This window comes from Peromyscus eremicus, unplaced genomic scaffold (genome assembly GCF_949786415.1).
Source record: "Peromyscus eremicus unplaced genomic scaffold, PerEre_H2_v1 PerEre#2#unplaced_407, whole genome shotgun sequence".
Classification (NCBI taxonomy): Eukaryota; Metazoa; Chordata; class Mammalia; order Rodentia; family Cricetidae; genus Peromyscus; species Peromyscus eremicus.
In genome coordinates, this window is record NW_026734643.1 from 214,089 (window position 1) to 233,764 (window position 19,676).

Sequence of the window (19,676 nt, forward strand, 5' to 3'; positions counted from 1 at the left end):
AGCTGGCCTAGCAAATCGTGGAAGCACACATCTTTAATCTCAGTACTAGGGAAGAAAAGGCAGGTGGATCTCTGTAAGATCCAGGACAGCCCAGTCTTTCTAAATGGTTCTAGGACAGCTAAGGCTACAAAGACAGACATGCTCTCAAAATACTTAATAAAAAAAGACAGCAAGTTATCAAATTTAAAGTTGGGGTATAAAACTAAATTGAGATTTCTCAAAAGATGAAACACAAATACCTCTGAAAAACTTCTAAATAATGTAAAATAGGCTACCTGTGGTGGTAGATACCTTTTTTTAATTAGGAAAAATGTTATTCTCTTTACATAACAATAACAGATCCCCCCCTCCCCCGCTCTTCCCTGCTCTCATCCCTCTAGCCTTGTCAAAAATCGTCAAAAATTATTGCCCACTGTCCCTGAGGTAAGCGGAATATACATTCCAGTGGCTATTTTACAACAAGTATTTTGTGGAGATAATGTAAGATGTTTATCCTCAGCCAAATGTAAACCATCACTACCCAAAGTAGCATGCATTAAATATCCAATACTGAGTATTTTTCCCCTGATTGCTTTCCTGATGAGTTACTCCATTGCTGACAGGATATAAGTGGCTCATATTGTTTGGTCCATGGCCGGTAACTAGGCTCTTTATCAGGTTTCCCTGTGGTAAGAGATTAATATGCACCTCTCTCACTGGGTTACATTCATTAATCCAATGCAGTTAATCCAAGTTTCATCTAAAGGAGGAAGAGGAGTTTCATCTCCAGCATCTTGAGCCTCCACAGCTTCATCTTACTCCAAAACAATGTTTTTATTTTCCTCTGAGACAATATTCTTCTCTGACAGTTCCTAGCCAGAATATTCTCCTTCTTATTTCCCTTTTCTACATCTGATGAAGCCTTTTCTGACTCTTCATTCTGCAGCAGCTCCAAAGCATTGGAAATATTTACATAAAGGCCAAATCTGAAAGAGCATAGCTTCTCTTCTTTGATGAGCTTTCCTGAAAGCTCTCAATACTCTGACACTGTCATTTTAATTCAACGTGAGGAGTTTCCTGAAATCAATACAAAGCCACTTAATCAGTTCTATAAGCTTGTTAAGCTGTTTTTCTTTCACTTTCCATTTCCTTTTGACAAACTTTTTAGCAACTGCACATATTGCTGCTTCTGAACTGGGAAATTACTTATGTCCCTTACCAATCCTGGAGTCTCATTTGCATGTGAATGGACTTAATCTGCAGTCCTGGAGCATTTGTACCCCTCATTTTTTGAGCAACACAGGTTGGTTAACAAGTGTCAATAACTGTTTCATGTGAGATGACCAGAAAAAAAGAGAGACACTCAAGGATACAATGAAGCCTTGAAAGAGCAAGGAGGGAATCACAGTGGACTGAACCCTTATTTGCCTTGATAAATCATTTCATTAATTATTACACACAAGGTATTTTTAACAAGTCAAATTCCACATGCCATATTCTTTGATCTGATCTAGGGGTAATCAGAAAGAACATATTATCCAAGCAATTCTTTTTTTTTCTTTTTTTTTTTTTTGGTTTTTCGAGACAGGGTTTCTCTGTGTAGCTTTGAGCCTCTCCTGGAACTCACTTGGTAGCCCAGGCTGGCCTCGAACTCACAGAGATCCACCTGGCTCTGCCTCCCCAGTGCTGGGATTAAAGGCGTGTGCCACCACCGCCCGGCTTATCCAAGCAATTCTTATCCATTGCAAGACTTTCTGCAAATTTCATGATGTCATTGTTTTTCTCTGCTGAGTAGTATTCCATTGTGTATATGTACCACATTTATGCAGGCAAATGGATGGATCTAGAAAAAATCATCCTGAGTGTGGTAACCCAGAATCTGAAAGACAAAAATGGTATGTACTCACTCATAGAAGGATACTAGATGTAAAACAAAGGATGACTAGATTGCTAATCACAACTCCAGAGAGGCTACCTAGAAAACAGGACCCTAAGAAAGACACAAGGATCCCTCAATGACACAGAAATGGATGAGATCTACACGAGCAAACTGCATGTGAGAGGGGGTAATGAAGGACAAGGGTCGAGGGAAAGAGAGCTGAGGGGAGTGGGAGACACCAGCTGGATCAAGAACAGAGAGGGAGAACAAGGAAAAAGAGACCATGATAAATGAAAACCCCATGGGAATAGGAAGAAGCAAAGTCCTAGAGAGGTCCCCAGAAATCCACAATGATACCTCCACATTAGACTACTGATGATGGTCGAGAGAAAACCTGAACTGACCTACTCTGGTGATCTGGATGGCCAAACACCCTAATTGTCGTGCTAGAAATCTCATCCAATGACTGATGGAAACAGATGCAGAGATCCACGGCCAGGCCCCAGGTGGAGCTCCAGGAGTCCAATTGGCGAGAAAGAGGAGGAGAGGAGGGATTGTATGAATGGGAATTGTTGAGACCATGCTTGGAAAAAGCACAGGGACAAATAGCCAAACTAGTGGAAACACATGAACTATGAACCAATAGCTGAGGAGCCCCCAACTTGATCAGGCCTTCTGGATAAGTGAGACAGTTGATTAGCTTGATCTGTTTGGGAGGCCTCCAGTCAGTGGGACCAGGACCTATCCTTAGTGCATGAGCTGGCTGTTTGGAACTTGGGGCCTATGCAGGGACACTTTGCTCAGCCTGGGAGGAGGGGACTGGACCTTCCTTGACTGAATCTACCAGGTTGAGCTGAATCCCCAGAGGAATCCATGCCCTGGAGGAGATGGGAATAAGGGGTGGGTTGGGGGAGGGAGGAGAAGGGAGGACAGGGCAATCCGTGGCTGATATGTAAAATAAAATTAAATTATAAAATAAAAAATACAATTAAAAAAAGACTTTCTAGTTTATCATGAATATTTTGTTACTGAATTCATGCAAAGAATCTAAGATCCTACAGAAAAAGCAACTTCATAAATCTCAGATAACAATCACTGCTTATTGCTAAATATTATTTCACAGTCTAGTTGTGCCATCACTCTTGATTTTATGTCAGGTACAATGGCTCTACTATATTTCCCACAGTATGCTGTGTGTCTGTTGTAATGTGACTACCTACCTCAAAGACCTATGCCTTGACTTCCTCACAATGATGGGCTGTGTCCTGGAGCTATGAGCCAAAGAAACCTTCCTCCTTTAGGTTTCTTTTCTCAGGGTGAATCATCACAACACTGGAAGTGAAACTAAGGCAGGTTTGCTGTGGAATGTTGTTCTGCATGTTGTGAATATGTGTTGTTCTGATTGGTTGATAAACAAAGTGCTGATTGGCCAGTAGCCAGGCAGGATATATAGGTGGGATAAGCCGTCAAGGAAAATTCTGGGAAGAGGAAGGCTGAGTCAGGAATTGCCTGCCAGATGCAGAGGAAGCAAGATGTGAATGTCAGACTAAGAAAAGGTACCAAGCCACATGGCTAAACATAAATAAGAATTATGTGTTAATTTAAATGTAAGAGTGAGCCTGTAAAAAGCTAGAGCTAATGACCATGCAGTCTGTAAATAATGTAAGTCTCTGTGTTTACATGGGTCCCAAGTGGCTGCAGGACTTGTGGGTGAGAGAGATTTGTTTTGACCATGGGCCAAGTGGGACACAGGGAAACTCTGCTAACAATGATGCCCAACATTGGGCAAGAGTTTCCACCTAAAACCTGATAAAGCTTTTTTTAAAAAAGTTTCTGAAATGGAACTAAAAACACCTTCCTAGTTGTGTCTCTCAGGCAAGCCATGAGATATGGTATGGGCAGTTAGCAGGAGCATGTGGGCTTGAGTGCAGCATGGTTGATTTCTGTTGCAGTACACAGTAGAGTCTCTAAGCCACATAATACATTGCGTGAAAGAAACAGCTTTTGCTAAGGCAAAGGAATAAAAGTTTTTTGGACTATACACTGCGAGATGGAAGGATAGAGCCACTGCTTCCCAGAGTCGGTGGTGAACTTGGTTCCCAGGGCTGACTGTAAACGTAGTTCTGCTATGTTGAGAAGCTTAGGTGGGCAGAGCCAGCATCCAAAGTTTCCATTTCAGTCCTAGTCATTTTACAATTCTACAATTTAAAGCAACAGATTTACAATAAATCAGATGCAGATTAAATAAACCTCTAAATTTTTTACACTATGTGTAAAAACGTGTATAGGCTTCAAAGAGAGAGGAAAGGGAATATAGACAGTTATATAAAGAAATAGTTTTTAAAAATGAAGTCTTTAAAGAGACAGTAAAAGTAATATAAAAAATAAACCACATAAAAATGGATATTACACAGAGACTCTGGATTGTGTTGTCTTTCAGATTTTTAACAGCAGAAAGACATTTGATTGTAAAAGCTGCTGAGTCAAATCAATATGTGTATTTTAAACTTCCATAGAAGTGGCTTTCATAAATTGAAAAGCTGCCAAGGGAGAAGAACAATCACTCCGCTTATCCAGGTGTGCTATCTGTGAACTACAAAAATAACTTGACTGGCAAGATATCCTAAGAGGGAAATCCCATAAGGCTTTCCAATTACAAGTGCCCAGCATGGAATACATTCACATACAAACAGAACTAATTGGACTCAGTAGGTTATATGTACATGTGATAATATACATGTACATATGCATAAACTGAAAACTAAAGAAGAGATTATAAATATGGGAAGAGAGTGAGGCATTGGATGGGAAGAGTGAGGGTGGGAGTCACAAAGCACAGCTAAGGAATTGAGTTTCTCATAAACAACCACTACTTTAAAAAAAAAAAAGAATTGCATGTGGTAACATTTTGTATGATCTCTGTAACTTTTATGCACATTTAAAACCATTCTGAAAGCTGAATTATATTAGAAAACACTTTAAATTAGCCCCATTTCTATGTCCTAGTACTTGTTATTGAGTTTCTTGTTTGGGGTCGTAAACTCAGGCTCACAAATACTGCAGAATGATCTCTGAATGAGTTCACAATTGCTTAACACAACAACCTTTAACTAGTTGTTACATTATTTCTTCCCCTCAGTAGCTAGTTTTATAATGAACTGTGGGGTGTTAATGATTTCTTTGCCTGCACATAAATATTATGTCTCAGCATTTGCTAGAAGCTGAAAAGGTGGTTAAAGGTGTAATCTAACAGCACCCACAAAGAGCTCTTTGCCATGTCATACTACCTTTGGTTTGAAGGGATACCTTTCCCTGCTGTAGGGTTTGAAAAAGAGATAATTAAAGAAACTTGTGACAACTTTGTGATGAGAGATGAAGACACAGTCATACTGACTTACCCTAAATCAGGTAAGGACTGTTAGTGAGGATGATCCTGAAGTGTATGAGTGAGAATAGAGCTTTGATCCTCATGAATTTGGGCAATAAGTAGAGTGCTCTATATATCTGATGTTTAAAATGTTTTGTGGGCATGGATTGCTGTGTGTGAGTGCATTTTCACTCAGAGAAAGACCCGGTCTGTGTGGGCAGAGGGTCATTTAAGCCATGTGAACAATGCCAGTGGATTCTAAGGCAGACTCTGGCATTGTTCTGTCTCTGAGTGGAGGAGAGTGGAAGGGAGAAATGACAAAAATATACAGAAAAAATAGCACCAAGGTATAAAGGAATGGATGTAAGAATATGTGGAGGAGAGGACAATGTCAGGGAGAAGAAGAATTACCATGAACCTTGTCCAGGGAGTGAAAACAGTCTCAAAACTCAAGGAACCAAAAAAGAAGCATCATGGGCTTTGGGGAGGGTTGTATGCTGGGTGGCAGAAGCACTAAACATAGGTAAGTTTTGGGTTGCTGACACTGACAGTGAAAGAACATGGAAAAGCCAAGGGTGGTGGGTGGAATGCATGAAGAAGATTCATACAATGGCCCAGAGAAGAAAGCTAAAGAAATATCCAAGGACAAGTGAACATGTAAACATAAATACAAATGTGTGTGGTAAATGGACAGAAGGGGATTTATTCACCTAAAGAGAAGCAGTACTCACACACATACTGCAGCATGGATGCATCTCAATTGCTTTGCATTAAAAGAAGGGATCGAGACTCAAGGACAGAGTCCACAATTACATCCCTGTGAAGTATCTGGGAAAGTCGAACTCAAAGCACCAGAATGTAGAATAATGATGGCCCAGGACTTCAGGGAATGTTCAAGTGGAGTTAATTGAGTATAGTCTCAGTTTCTCCATGTGAAGCATTGGCAATGTGCTGGATGAATATACTTTGTACTTAGAGCATGTGGACATTGTGAACACTACAGGTCTGTGCGCTTGGAAACAGCTGCACTGTAAATTGTACAGGTGTACAATTTTCTTCTTGAGGCTTTTTCATAAGCACTATTGAAATGAGTGACCATTACTTTTCCTTCTGCAGGAACTAACTGGCTGATTGAGATTGTCTGCTTGATTCAGACCAAGGGGGATCCCAATTGGATCCAATCTGTGCCTGTCTGGGACCGCTCACCCTGGATGGAGACTCAAAATGGATATAAAAAATTAATCAATAAGGAAGGACCACGCCTCATCAGCTCCCACCTTCCCTTCCATCTTTTCCCCAAGTCTTTCTTCAGTTCAAAGGCCAAGGTCAGTGTCCAGTGGTTGAGAAATCTTTGACCAAATGCTCTTTGAACTTCATCTACCTTGATGGGCCCTGGGGCTCTGGCAGAAATGGACTCCAATTGTGTAGGTTGTGGGTACAAACATGAGATTCTCATGCACTAAGTGGTGCAGATGTGTCTCCACCTCAGACTACATCAGAGCACCAGAATGTCAAGTACTACTCAGTGATCCTGGGCAGATAAATGAGAGAAAGTGAAATATCAACTAGAGCATTCAGGAACTACAGATACAGGTCAAACAGAGGGCACACTCTAGTGTACAGTGGACATTACTGTTTTGCTGTCATCAAAGTCAATTAGCTAATCTTGATTCTACATATATCCCATGAGCAGTGTGTGAATCACCCCAGACACTGTTGCTCATAGGGGTAGCAGCCTGACCAGGCATCAGTGCTCTAATCATGGAGATTGTTCAGCAGTCATGGCTCATCTGTACCCACTGTGTTGCTGTATCTAGCTGTCCATTGAGATCAGTAGCCACAGGAATCCCCCACATCACTGATAGAGGATCTCTAGAAGGGATCAGAAATATCCAGGTTCTGAACTATCATAGTTTCTTGTTAGTAAGAAAGTTATTTTGAAGTCCCTGCACCATGGAGCCTGAAAATATTTTATGCTTAAACTACAAAGACAAACTTAGAAAAATTTCCTCTCTTGAAAATATCATGAGGAACTTGTAACCATTCAGTTATATGCATGTACATTATCAAGATTTAACATATACTTAGCTGGGAAAGTTGAGGCCTAAAGAGTTGAATTCTAGAATAATGTCACAAAGTCAATTGACACAAAATATAAATTTCCTTTTATTAAAAATATTATTTATTTTTTATGAGTTTCTTTTATTGTTTGTGATTATAATATAATTACATACATCATTCCTCCTTCCTCCCTGCAAGTTTTCCTCCTTTCTCTCTTTCAAATTTGTAGTCTCTTTTTTCATTAATTGTTTTTACATCTGTATATGTATCTACATATTTCTCAATATTTAAATACTACCTGCTCAGTCTGTAAAATGTTATTTGTATGTATATTTTCAGGGCTGAGCATTTCGAATTGCATAACCAATTGTTATGCTTTTTTCCAGGGAAAGTCTATTTCTCCAATTCTTTGCATTTCTGAGTTGCCTGTAGGTCTTTGTGTTCACTATTGTGCAATGACACACTGGCTTTGAGCTCTGCACCATGATTGTTTCGAAAGTTATGTTTGGTAGTTAAAGTTATGGAAAACAATTAGTTTCTAATATTGCAGATAGATTTAGCACAGCATTCATCTCTGAGTATATAAGAGGTTCTTTCAAGGTGGATGGATTCTTTTTCACACTGTAAGACACTGATCTTTACAACTACAAAATCAGTCTTGTATTTTTGTTATTGTTGTTTTGTTTTTTACAGAATTAGTGACCTGAGTAAGTTTGCTGTTACATGTTTGTAAACTAAATAAAATTATAAAAGAGAATTCTGACTATAGATAGTTTGCACTTATGTGGATATTTTGTCCAAACCAAAATAATTAATGTTTTTAGAAACCTCATGGAGATTTGATTGACATTTTATATAAATTGTGCCAGTTAAAAGGTTTGGAATTACTATGTTGACCTTCATGTACATGTTTTTCTATTTAAGATGATCTATATGATCAGAAATCCCAGAGATGTTCTTGTGTCTGGTTATTTTTTCTGGAGTAAGACAAAATTTGTTAGGAGTCCAGAGTCAATGACAACTTATTTTGAATGGTTCCTCAAAGGAAATGGTGAGTGTCATATTAAATATGGGACTTGGGGAAGGCTCAGAGATATTTTTAATGACAAGGTGAGATATAGCTCCAGTTGGTCTTGAATTCTTTATAGCTAGGGACAATGTTGAAGCTCTGCTCCTCCTGCATCTAGTTCTAGAGTTCTAGTACTAAAAGCATCTACTACCATGTTCCCTCAATTTAATGCTGGGGCTCACACCCACAAGATTATGTATTTTATCTAACTCGGTTATGTCCCTAGTCTTTAGTATATTCTGTAGACTTCACTTGGCTCCATCTTATCTCTCTATATTCAATCAATTGTTGCTTCCACCTCTCATCACCATTTTGAACCTAATTGTGAAGTCTTCCTGTTTTCACACACCACTGAATAACAGGGCACAGCTACAGCTTGACACATAACACATTATCCTGGCAGCATTTGGATTAACTGGTCTTTCTAGTACTAAGGTAGGTATTATAATTGGTGGTATAGAGTAAGAAATGCTTCAAATAGACCTTGACATTTGAACACTTGTTTCCCACTTGATGGCACTGTTTCAGAAGATTTATGAGGCACAACCTTGCAGGAGGTCCATCACTGAGTGTGGACTTTGAGAAGTTTTAAAGTCTTTTTTAATTAAATTTATTCATTTGTTCTTTATCCTGACCAGTTTCCCCTCCCTCCTTTCCTCCAATTTGCTCTCTTCACCATCTTTTCCACCTCACCCCTCAATCCACTCCTCCTCTGTTTCTGTTCATAAAGGTGCAGGCCTCAGCATGAGTGTCAACAAAGCATGGTGTATCAAGTTCAGGTAGGGCTAAACTCTGCTACTTGTATTAAGGCTGGACAAGGCAACCCACTATGAGGCATAGGTTCCTAAAAGTCAGTCAAAGAAATAGGGCTGGGCCCTGCTTCCATCACTAGGAGTCTCACAAGCAGATCAAGCTACATAACTGTCATACATATGTAGAGGCCCTAGGTCAGTTCCAGGCAGGATCTTTAGATATCAGTCCAAAGTCTGTGAGTTCCTATGAGTACATGTCATTTGTTTCTGTGGGTACCCTTGTGGTGACCGTGACCCACCTGGCTCATCCAATCCTTCCTCTGCCTCTTCAAAGGATTCCCTGAGCTAGGCCCAGTGCTTGGCTGTGGGGCTCTCTATGTGCTTCTTTTAGTCACTGGATGAAGGCTCTCAAATGACAATGTGGTAGTTACCAACCTGATTACAGGAGATGGTCAATTCAGGCTACCTATCCACTGTTGCTAATAGTCTTAGCTTGAGTCATCCTTGTAGATTCATGGGAGTTTCTTTTTCCAGGTATCTACCGCACCCAAATGCCCACCATCAAGATGTTTCTTTCATTTCTCTTCCATTCCAACCATGTCCCCAAACTAATTTATCATGTTCCCATCCCAAGTCAACAAAGAGATCTCTTCTATTTTCCCTTCCCAGGGACATTGTGCATCGCCATCCTCTTTAGGCCATCCTTGTTACCTAGTCTCTATGGGGCAGTGGATTGTAGCATGGTTTTCTGAGAAATGTCCATATTGATTTCCAAAGTGGCTGTACAAGTTTGCACTACCACTAGCAGTGGAGGAGCATTCCCCTAAATCCACATCAAAGGTTAAGTTCTTAAGTCACTTCCAGTTCCTTGTCTCTGCTTCCAGCTTGTAGTTGAGATGACCTCTCAGCTTTCTGCTGCTATAGCCCTGCTTGAAGCTTATTGCCATTGCCTCTTTTCTCCCATCATTTATTCTTATCCCTCTTGAGTAATAAGCCAAACTTAATCTCTTTCTGCTTTCTTTAGTTTCCATTGTTGATGATATTTTGTCAAAGCAACAGAAAAATAAAAAATGTCCTTGTCTTCCTACCACATAACTCATTTGTGGATTCTCTTAGTCTTTTTTTATTGGCTTCCCATACACTGTCCTGACTGTCCACCATTTTGTTAAGACGCATCTTACCAAATATTGTAAATCCTATTTTCTTTATTATCTCAAAAGTATTTTCATAGGCATGAATTCTTAACACTTTGTATATAGTTTAACTTTTATTGAGTTACAATAATTATATATAGTAACCAGTTTCATGATAATATTTTAATACATGTGTGCAGGTATTTTTGATCAAAATAATGGCCCACTAACCTCTCTTCTCCTATCCCCACTTTTGCTGATCCTTTCCCTCTTCCCAAGTAACTCTGCTTTCTACATCCATGTCCCTTTTCTACATGTGGGTGTTTGTGACCCAGTGAGGTCCATTGGGGTTTCTTACTGAAACACAGGGAAGGAGTCATTTATAGGAACATGGGTACCTCACAAGTAGCACCTATACTGAAAAAAAGAAAACACCTTTACCTCTACCAGCAACCACTAACTGCCTATAGACCGTGAAAGGAGGGCGTCTCATGGGCCCTGCCCCCTAATTACACTTGGCTGCTCATAAAGCCATGGAAAAGGGGTGGTTACTTGTGAGCACCTTTTCTCTCCTTGATAGAGTATTTTAGGGCCCAGTCTTGTGCAGTAATCCTGGATACTAAGAGTTAAAATGTACTATTGCCATGTCATGTCTGGAAGACAATATTCCACATCATTCTACCACATAATTAAGCTTTTATATCATTTCCATACCTTCTTCCTCCATGTTTCTTAATGTTACATGGGGGCTCTAGATTATCTCATTTGGTGAGCACTGAAAGAGATACCTGTTCTCAGCATTTTGGTCGATTTTGAGTCTCCAAATCTACCACTGCACTGCAAGAAGAATCTTTTTTTTAACCAAGCTGACAGTAGTGATATATAAGGAGAATCATAGCTATTTAGAAGAGAATTTGATGTGCACATCAAGTCCATTCAGCAGGAAAACAGTAAGCTTCAACACTAGGATATATTCCCTCCCCATCATGGATATTCAACCACATTGACTATACCACATTTGAACTCTTCTCAATCAGAAATTGATTGGTTACCCTGATACCACAATTATCATTATTGCACTAGTGGGCATATCTTGTAAGGCTGGTTGAAGTATAGATCACAGTGTCCACAGCTGAATATGACTGTTGATGAGAGTCTCCTATTATCAGACTGCATGACACTTTCTGGTACTATGAGAACTATTGAGCAGGAAGCCCATTCCTAGTGTGCTTTTTTATGTACTATGATAAGAATATGAGGGTGTGTTTAGAAATAGGGTCTTACCAACTAGTTTTAGGGGGTACTGACAAAAGCGCCAATTGCCTATATTATTTGGTTCCTCAGGCCTTTCTAGGCAACAAACTACTCCTAGGGAGGTATCCCAACACTAGCAGTGGAATTTTCATTTAGTAACCTATGACTTCTGGGAGCAGTTTTGTACCTTGACTTATCCTTGTTAATGTTTTTAATGAGCTTATAAACTGATGAGTTTCCATAAGGCATTGTCATATATTCTTGGTTTTGGTTAATTTTTATTTATTTATTTAATTATTTAATTATTTGTTTGTTTATTTTTTGAGATAGGGTTTCTCTGTGTAGCTTTGTGCCTTTCCTGGAACTCACTCTATAGCCAAGGCTGGCCTCGAACTCACACAGATCCTACTGTCTCTACCTTCCAAGTACTGGGATTAAAGGCATGCACCACCACTTCCCAGCAGTTTTGGTTAATTTTATCCCTTATCCACTCACCCCATCTTTACTTTAACCCACTCAGTCTCATATTCCCTCCCTTCACATTCATATCAGAGATATTCTGGAATTTCTCTTTCTTTAAGGTCTCTTTTTTCATGTTTCCCTTCTAATGGCCCCTTTCCAGTTTCCTGTACTTAACATGCACTTCAAGTTAAATACACTAAGAATTTGTCAAGGATCCTCATATGAGAGACAACATGAAATGGTTGTCTATCTGTGCTGGCGTTACCTCATTAAGTATATTTTTCAGTTCCATCTATTTTACTGAGAATTTCATCTTTGTAGCTGAATGAAATTTAATTGTGTATACATATTACAATTTCATTTTCTACTTTTCAGTTGATGGCATGTAAGGTGAACTTGCTTCCTAGCTATTGTGAGTAGAGCTGTAATGAACACAGATGTTCAAACACCTGTACAGTTGTACATACCTAAGTATATAGTAGACTATACCTAAACAGTTTGAGTATGTAACTCAGAATCTATAGCTGGGTCATATGGAAGTTCTCTTTTCAGCTTTTTTTTAAGTAAACTCCACAGTGATTTCAGTAAGGATTGTGTCAGTTTGCACTCCCACCAACATTTTCTTTCCCCATATTTTCCTCTTAAAATTTTAAAAACTAAGCTTTATTATAAAGAACTTATAAATAAGTAAAAATAAGATAAATCCAAATTAATGAGACTCTAAGCTTATAAACTTAATAAATATAAATTGTATATAATACAGTTAGATTTGATACTCAAAGAGAAGCTGTTGAGAGTCACGTTGAATGTTCCACTTTAAATATCACTTATACTACACTCAATTTTCCATCATCAATACCAAATTCCATGACAAATTTTTAACTAGGAAAACAGTAGTCTTATATTCTCTTTGAACACTCTCATCCTCCTTTCTCACCCCCTTGTATTTGGATTTTTTTTCTCTTTGCCCCACACTTCAAACATTTGTTGTCATTTGATGTCTTTTTTCCTTTGTTTGTTTGTTTTTTTTTTTTTTGAGATAGTGTTTCTCTGTGCAACTGTTCTAGCATCATTTGTTTTCTTGACAATAGCCATTCTGACTTGGGGTAAGATGAACTCTCTAATTAGTTTTATTTGTATTTTCCTGACAGCTAATGATGTTGAATATTTAAAACATTAAAAATGCACACAAGGCATTGTTTTCCTCATAGATACTAGGTACATATTGTCTGAGAGCATGTAGTTGACAAAGATTTTCTTCCATTTTGTATGTTGTATATTCACATGATTAATGGTTTCCTTTGTTTGGTAAAAGCCTTTTAATTTCATGAAGTCCCATTTGTTTATCTGACTTACTTTTCTGAGTGAGATGAGTATTATTTAGAAAGTCCTTAGCTATGATTCCATTTCAAAGAGGACTTCCTATCTTTTTCTCTACCACTTTCAGAGTTTTGGATCTTCTATTGAGGTTCTTGATCCATTTGGAAATGGGGTGAATGCACGTGTGTGTGTGTGCGCGTGTGTGCGTGCGTGTGTGTGTGTGTGTGTGTGTGTGTGTGTGTGTGTGTGTGCTAGGAGAGATTAAGATATAAATAAATTCTTCTACACATAGTAATCCAATTTTCAAAGCACCATTTACTAAAGATTTTGTCTTTAGTCCAATGAATATGTTTGACGTTTTGTCAAAAAATCAGTTGCCTACAGTTATCAGAACTTACATCTTGGTTTTCTGTTCGATTAATCTACATGTCTGTTTTGTATCAGTGCAGTGCTGTTTTTATTACTATATTGCTGTAGTATAGCTTGAAACAGGGTATCTTTTGGAAAATTGGTTGGATTATCTGTGCTTTCATAGGAATTTGTAACTGAACTTGTTCTTTGGGAATTTTATACCTTGTATAAATTACATGCTGATTATTGAAACCCTTCACCCTTTCTAATCACCCTGTCTGTACTAATTCGTTCCCTAAATTTCTCTTTGAAAACTTTATGTCTCTTTATTTATGATCCATTTAGTTTAATCATGATGAGGATCATCTGTGGGGCTGTGGGTTTTGTACTACCATTTGAAACCTAGTAGGTACAACAGTGGGACACAACTGAAGACAATGACTTCTTATCACCCAGAATTCTTCAGTATCCAGGACTTCAGCAGGGAGCAGTAAGTAGTGTCTCATGAGTGCCTTCCCCACCCATCATACATCATTGATGGGCCTGTCTTGTGCAAGCCCATTGCAAGCAGCCTCACTTGCTTTGAGATCATGCTGCAATTGCTCTGTCATGCCCACAGGTCAGCATTTTCCAGCTCTTCTATTTCTCTTTCCACATTCTATGTTCTTCTCACTCCCACTTCTGCAAAGGTCTCTAAGCCTTAAAGGGAAATGCATACCTTTCCATTTAGGAGTGAGCATCCTCCTAAAATTCTGTACAAATTTTAAATTTGTTCTTATTTTTGTGTATAGTGACACTAAATTCATGGTTGGGATTATGTTAAATCTGGACATTGCAATTGGTAGGAGGGCCATTTACATATCACCAATCTTCTAGTCTGTGACCCTGGGAACATTTTCCATGGCCTACTGTCTACATCAGTTTCTGTCTTCATTGTGATGAAGTTCCCCTTAAAGAGGACTTTGAATATTTGGTACATTAATTACTTTTCTATTGATGTGATAAAACATCATTAACTAGACCACTTATTGAAGAAAAGGTTTGTTTGGAACTTATTGTTCTACAGAGGTGAGAGTTCATCATCACTATGGCAGGAAGCATGGCACCAGAAGGAAAAGCATGGCAGTCCAGTAACACCTGAGATCCCACATTTCAATCCACAAAAAGGAAGCATAAAACATTTGTAATGGTGCTACTCTGTTGAAAACTTAAATCCTACCTAGTGACATATTTCCTACTGCAAATTCACAACTCCTAATCCTCCCAAAACATCAAGCAACAGGGAAACAAATACTCAAACACCTGAAAATTATAGGGGACATACTTTTCAAGGCATCACCCTTGATTATATATATCCTAATGTATTTTCTTGAGGCAATAGTGAACAGACTTATTCCTATGGTTTAGTTCTCAGTTTATTTGTCTTTGGTACATAGTAAAGCTGTTGATGTTTGTATGATAATTTTATACCCAGTCACTTGTATAAAAGCCTTTATGTGATCTAAGTGTTTCCTGGTAAACTCTCTCAGCTCTCTTATTGATAGAATTGTGTGATCTGAATATAAAGGTACTTTGACTTCTTTTCTTATTTGTATCCCTTTTGTTTGTTCTTTTTGTCTTTTTCTTCTAACATAGCCTTTGGTACTACATTGAAAAAGAGTGGAAGAAGTATATATCCTTGTGCTCTTCCAGCTTTTACTGGAAATGCAATGGATTCCCCCCTACTTAGTGGAATATTAACTATATTTCCTAACATAAGGCAAATATTATATTGAAATACATTTCTTCTATTCAAAATTCTTCAGGACTTTAGTCTTGAAGATTATGAACTTTATAAAAAAAAACCTTTTCTGTGTCTACACAGATTCCAATGTGTTTCCTGTTATTGAGTCCATTTATGCTATTTAATTTATATTTATTGATATTTGTACTTGATTATGATGAATGGTTACTTAAATATACATACATACATATACACACACATGCACATATATATGCACACACACAATTGTGTGGTACAATTGAAATCAAGTGTGCAGGTGGAGAGTAGAGGCCAACTTACAGGAATGTGTTTTTTTCTTTTCATCATGTGGATTTAGGTCATCAGGTTTGGCAGCAAATAACCTTACCTGTTGAGCCATTTAACTGATATTTGATATATTCTCAGTTTTGGTTAGAAAGTATCTTGCTGAGAAGTTTTACATCTATGTTCATGATGGATTTTTTGTTGAATATTTGTCTGCTTTTTGTATCAAGATGATACTTTATAAAAGTACTTTGATGTTGTGCCATCTTTTCCTGCATTTATGGAACAGTTCAACAAGCTTTTGTCAAGTTTTCTGAGGGTCTGAGAAAATTCATCTGGACCTGATGGTTTTTTTTTTTTTAAATTTAGAGATTGTTTTAAGTACTTCTGCAAACTCATCGCTTGTTTCAGGCCCGAGTAGTTGTATAACATAATTTTTCATTGATTCTTTGGGAGTTTACCATCATTTACCCCAATCCCACTCATTTCCCTGGTCTTCCAAACCTTCCCTCCACCATTGTAACTTCCCCCTAAGAGAAAATAAAAAAAATAAGAATTTTTTTTTTAAAAGTTGAGTATTGTTCTTTACTGAATACGATATCAAAAAAGGGAAAGATCTCCCATATTCATGGATCTGTAGGATAAACATAGTAAAAATGATCATCTTACCATAAGCAAGCTACAAATTCAACATAATTCCCATAGAAATTCTAACACAAATGTTTATAAAACTTGAAAGAACAATACTCAGTTTCATATGGAAAAACAAAAAGTCCAGGATAGCTAAAACAATCCTGTACAATAAAAAGAATGCCCAGAGAAATAACCATCCCTGAGTTCAAGCTCTACTACAGAGCTATAGTTCTGAAAAGTATTGGCTTAAAAATAGAAAGGTGGAACAGAGTAATTGAACCAAAGACCAAGTCATAAATCTACATACTGATGGACACTCACTCTTCAACAAAGAAGCCAAAATTATACAAAGGAAAACAGAAAGCATCTTCAAAAATTGGTGCTGGTCTAACTGGATGTCGGCACATAGAAGAATGCAAACTGATCCATAGCTATCATCCCACACAAAACTTAATACCAGGTGGATCATAGACCTTGAAATAAATTAAGATATACTGTATTTGATAAAAGGAAAAATGGGGAACAGCCTTTAATGCATTAGCACAGGAGAAAACTCTTCCTAAACAGAACACTGATAGCACAGACATTAAGATTAACAACTAATAAACTGCATCTTTGCTTTATAAAAAATCTTCTGTAAAGCAAAGGACAGCATCAATATGGACAAATTTGCAGCCCCATCGATTGGAAAAAAGTTCAACAACTCCACATTTGACTTAGAGTTAATATTCAAATTATATAAAGAACTCAAAAAACTAGACACCAACAAACTAAATAATCCAAATTAAAAATGGATTTAAATAGAGAAATTTCCACAGAGAAAACAAAAATGCCTAAGAAATACTTAACAAAATGGGGGTTGGAGATTTAGCTCAGTGGTAGAGCACTTGCCTAGCAAGCACAAGGCCCTGGGTTTGGTCCTCAGCTCTGAAAAAAAAAAGACAAAATAACAAAATGTTCATCATCCTCAGTCATTAGGGAAATGCAAATTAAAATGACTCTCAGATTCTACCTTAATCAGTCAGAATGGCTAAGAAAAAAAAACACAAGTAACAGCTCATTCTGGAGAGGAGGCAGTGTGAGAGGAACACTTCTCCACTGCTGGTGGGAGAGCAAACTTGTACAGCCACTTTGGAAACCAATGTGGAGGTTTCTCAGAAAACTGGGAATCAACCTACCCCAAGACCAAACTATACCACTCTTGGGCAAATAACAAGAATGTTCAATCAGACAATATGGATATTTGCTCAACTATGTTCATAGCAACTTTATTTGTAGTAGACAGAACCTGGAAACCTAGACGTCTCTCAACCAAGGAATGGATAAAGAAAATGTGGAACAATACTCAGCTGCTTAAAACAAGGACACTAGGTAATTTGAAAACAAATGGATGGAACTAGAAAAAAAATCAGCCTGAGTGAGGCAACCCAAACAGAGAAAGACAATCATGGTATGTACTCACTCATATGTGGATATTAGCTGTAAAATAAAGAATAATAGTGTTATGATCCACAGACCCAGAGAGACTAGGGAACAAGGAGGATTCATGGGGGGAGTGACACCCAGACATCCCTGTGAAAGGGAAATAGAAGAGATTTTGTGAGTGAACTGAGGGCAGTTGGGCATGGGAACGTGAGCAATCAGGTTGAGAGAGGGGATGAAGGGGGAGAGTTCTGAAAGAGACTCCTGGAAAGGGGTACATTTCAGGGTCAGATAAAAACTTGGCAAAAGGCATTGCCAAGAATCTCCAAAGAAGACTCCACCTTAGACTCCTAGCAATAGCAGATATGTAGTCTGAACTGTCCATCTCTTGTGATCAGATTGGTGCTAGCTCAATTGTCATCAGAGAGACTTCATCCAGCAACTGATAGAAATAAATGCAGATCCACAAGCAAATATTAGGTAGAGTTCAGAGAATCCTGCAGAAGAGGGGGAGAAAGAATTGTGGGAGCCACAAGGGTCAAGGACACTCACAGAGTCAACCTGGGATCATAGGGACTCACAGAGTCTGAAATGCCAACCAGGGTGCCTACGTGGTACTGGTCTAGGCCCTCTGTACATGTGTTATAACTTTGTAGATTGGTGCTCTTATAGGACTCCAAACAGTGGGAACACTGGCTATATCCAATTCTCTTACTGGCTTTTCAGACCCTACTCCACATACTGGGTCACCTTGCCCAGTTTTAATACATGGGGAAGTATTTAGTCTTACTGCAACTTGATATGCGATGGTTTGTTGATACTCATGGGAGACCTGCCCTTTCCTAAACAGAAATGGATGAAGAGTGGTTTGGAGGGTGGGAATAGAGGGGAGTTCCACTAGGGGAGATAATGGGAGAAGAGGTTAGAGCAGAAAATCGTGGCTGGAAAGTAAAATAAATACACTTACATTTATTTTAAAAAGAAAAAGAAAAACAAACCGAAAATCAAACCATCTTGCCGATCCCTCTGGGCAATGACATGCTCCTCTGTCGGTGGCAGTCTTCTCTCATAACAGTCAAAACTGTTGTGTCCCCTATTCCAACATACTTGTACCACTTTGTTACTCCATCTTTTCCACCTCTCCATCACCTACTTGTTCATCATAATGGCATCAGGAACTGAGATTTGTCATGTAGAGACATGTTTTACTTGCCCAGACAGCTTTACTTGCAAATGTTTATTGCAATGAGCTGTTGGTCTCTGGCTTCTGCTACACCATCAATACTGACTCCCCTAGTCTCTCAGATATCCTACTGTTGCTCAGAGTCATGGAGATCCTGTGGCTATGCTTCTGCAGGACTGGCCCTTTCCACTTTCTCCACCTGATCATAGATAGGGTAAATATGGGGGTGAACCAACTCAAAGCCCTAAATCTGGGCCTGGGTGGTTGCTGAGTTATTCAGCACTGGTCTTTTCTATGCTGTCCTCCACCCCAGAGGTGGGGGCAGGGCCAGTCCTGACTATTTTTAACGTTCATATTATCTTATGTGTAGAAGTATTTTTCTTGTATGTCTGTGTTTGTTACATATGTGTCTGGTGACCATAGAGGCTGGGAGAAGGCATTGTGAGTTATCATGTGGGTAGTAGAAACTGAGTCCTTATTCTATAAAAGAACAGTGAATGCTTTTAACTGCTCAGCCTTCTCCCCATTCCTACTTGTTTACTTGTTCAAAATATCATCTTAGCTTAATTTTGGTAGTTTTTAATCTATGCAGAAATTCATCCATATGTTTTAGATTTTCCAGGTTGGTGGAATGTTCTTAAGGTAAACTCTAATAATTTTCTGAATTTCACTGGAGCTTGTCATAATGACTCCATTTTCAAGTCTTACTGTATTAACTTTGGCATTCATTCTTTCTTTGGTTAGTTTATCTAAAGTTTGTCAATATTGTTTATATTGTGAAAGAA

The 19,676-nt window shown here is 38.4% G+C and overlaps 1 protein-coding gene across 1 annotated transcript in view; it reads left to right on the forward strand.

The window, feature by feature from the left end:
- The first annotated feature begins 5,133 nt into the window (after positions 1 to 5,133).
- LOC131901796 (sulfotransferase 2A1-like) overlaps positions 5,134 to 19,676 on the forward strand; it is a 44,522-nt gene continuing 29,979 nt past the window's right edge. Inside the window, exons 1-3 of the mRNA XM_059252872.1 lie at positions 5,134 to 5,266; positions 6,342 to 6,550; positions 8,211 to 8,337. Coding sequence (XP_059108855.1) covers positions 5,134 to 5,266; positions 6,342 to 6,550; positions 8,211 to 8,337 — 469 coding nt within the window. The remainder of the gene's footprint in view (positions 5,267 to 6,341; positions 6,551 to 8,210; positions 8,338 to 19,676) is intronic.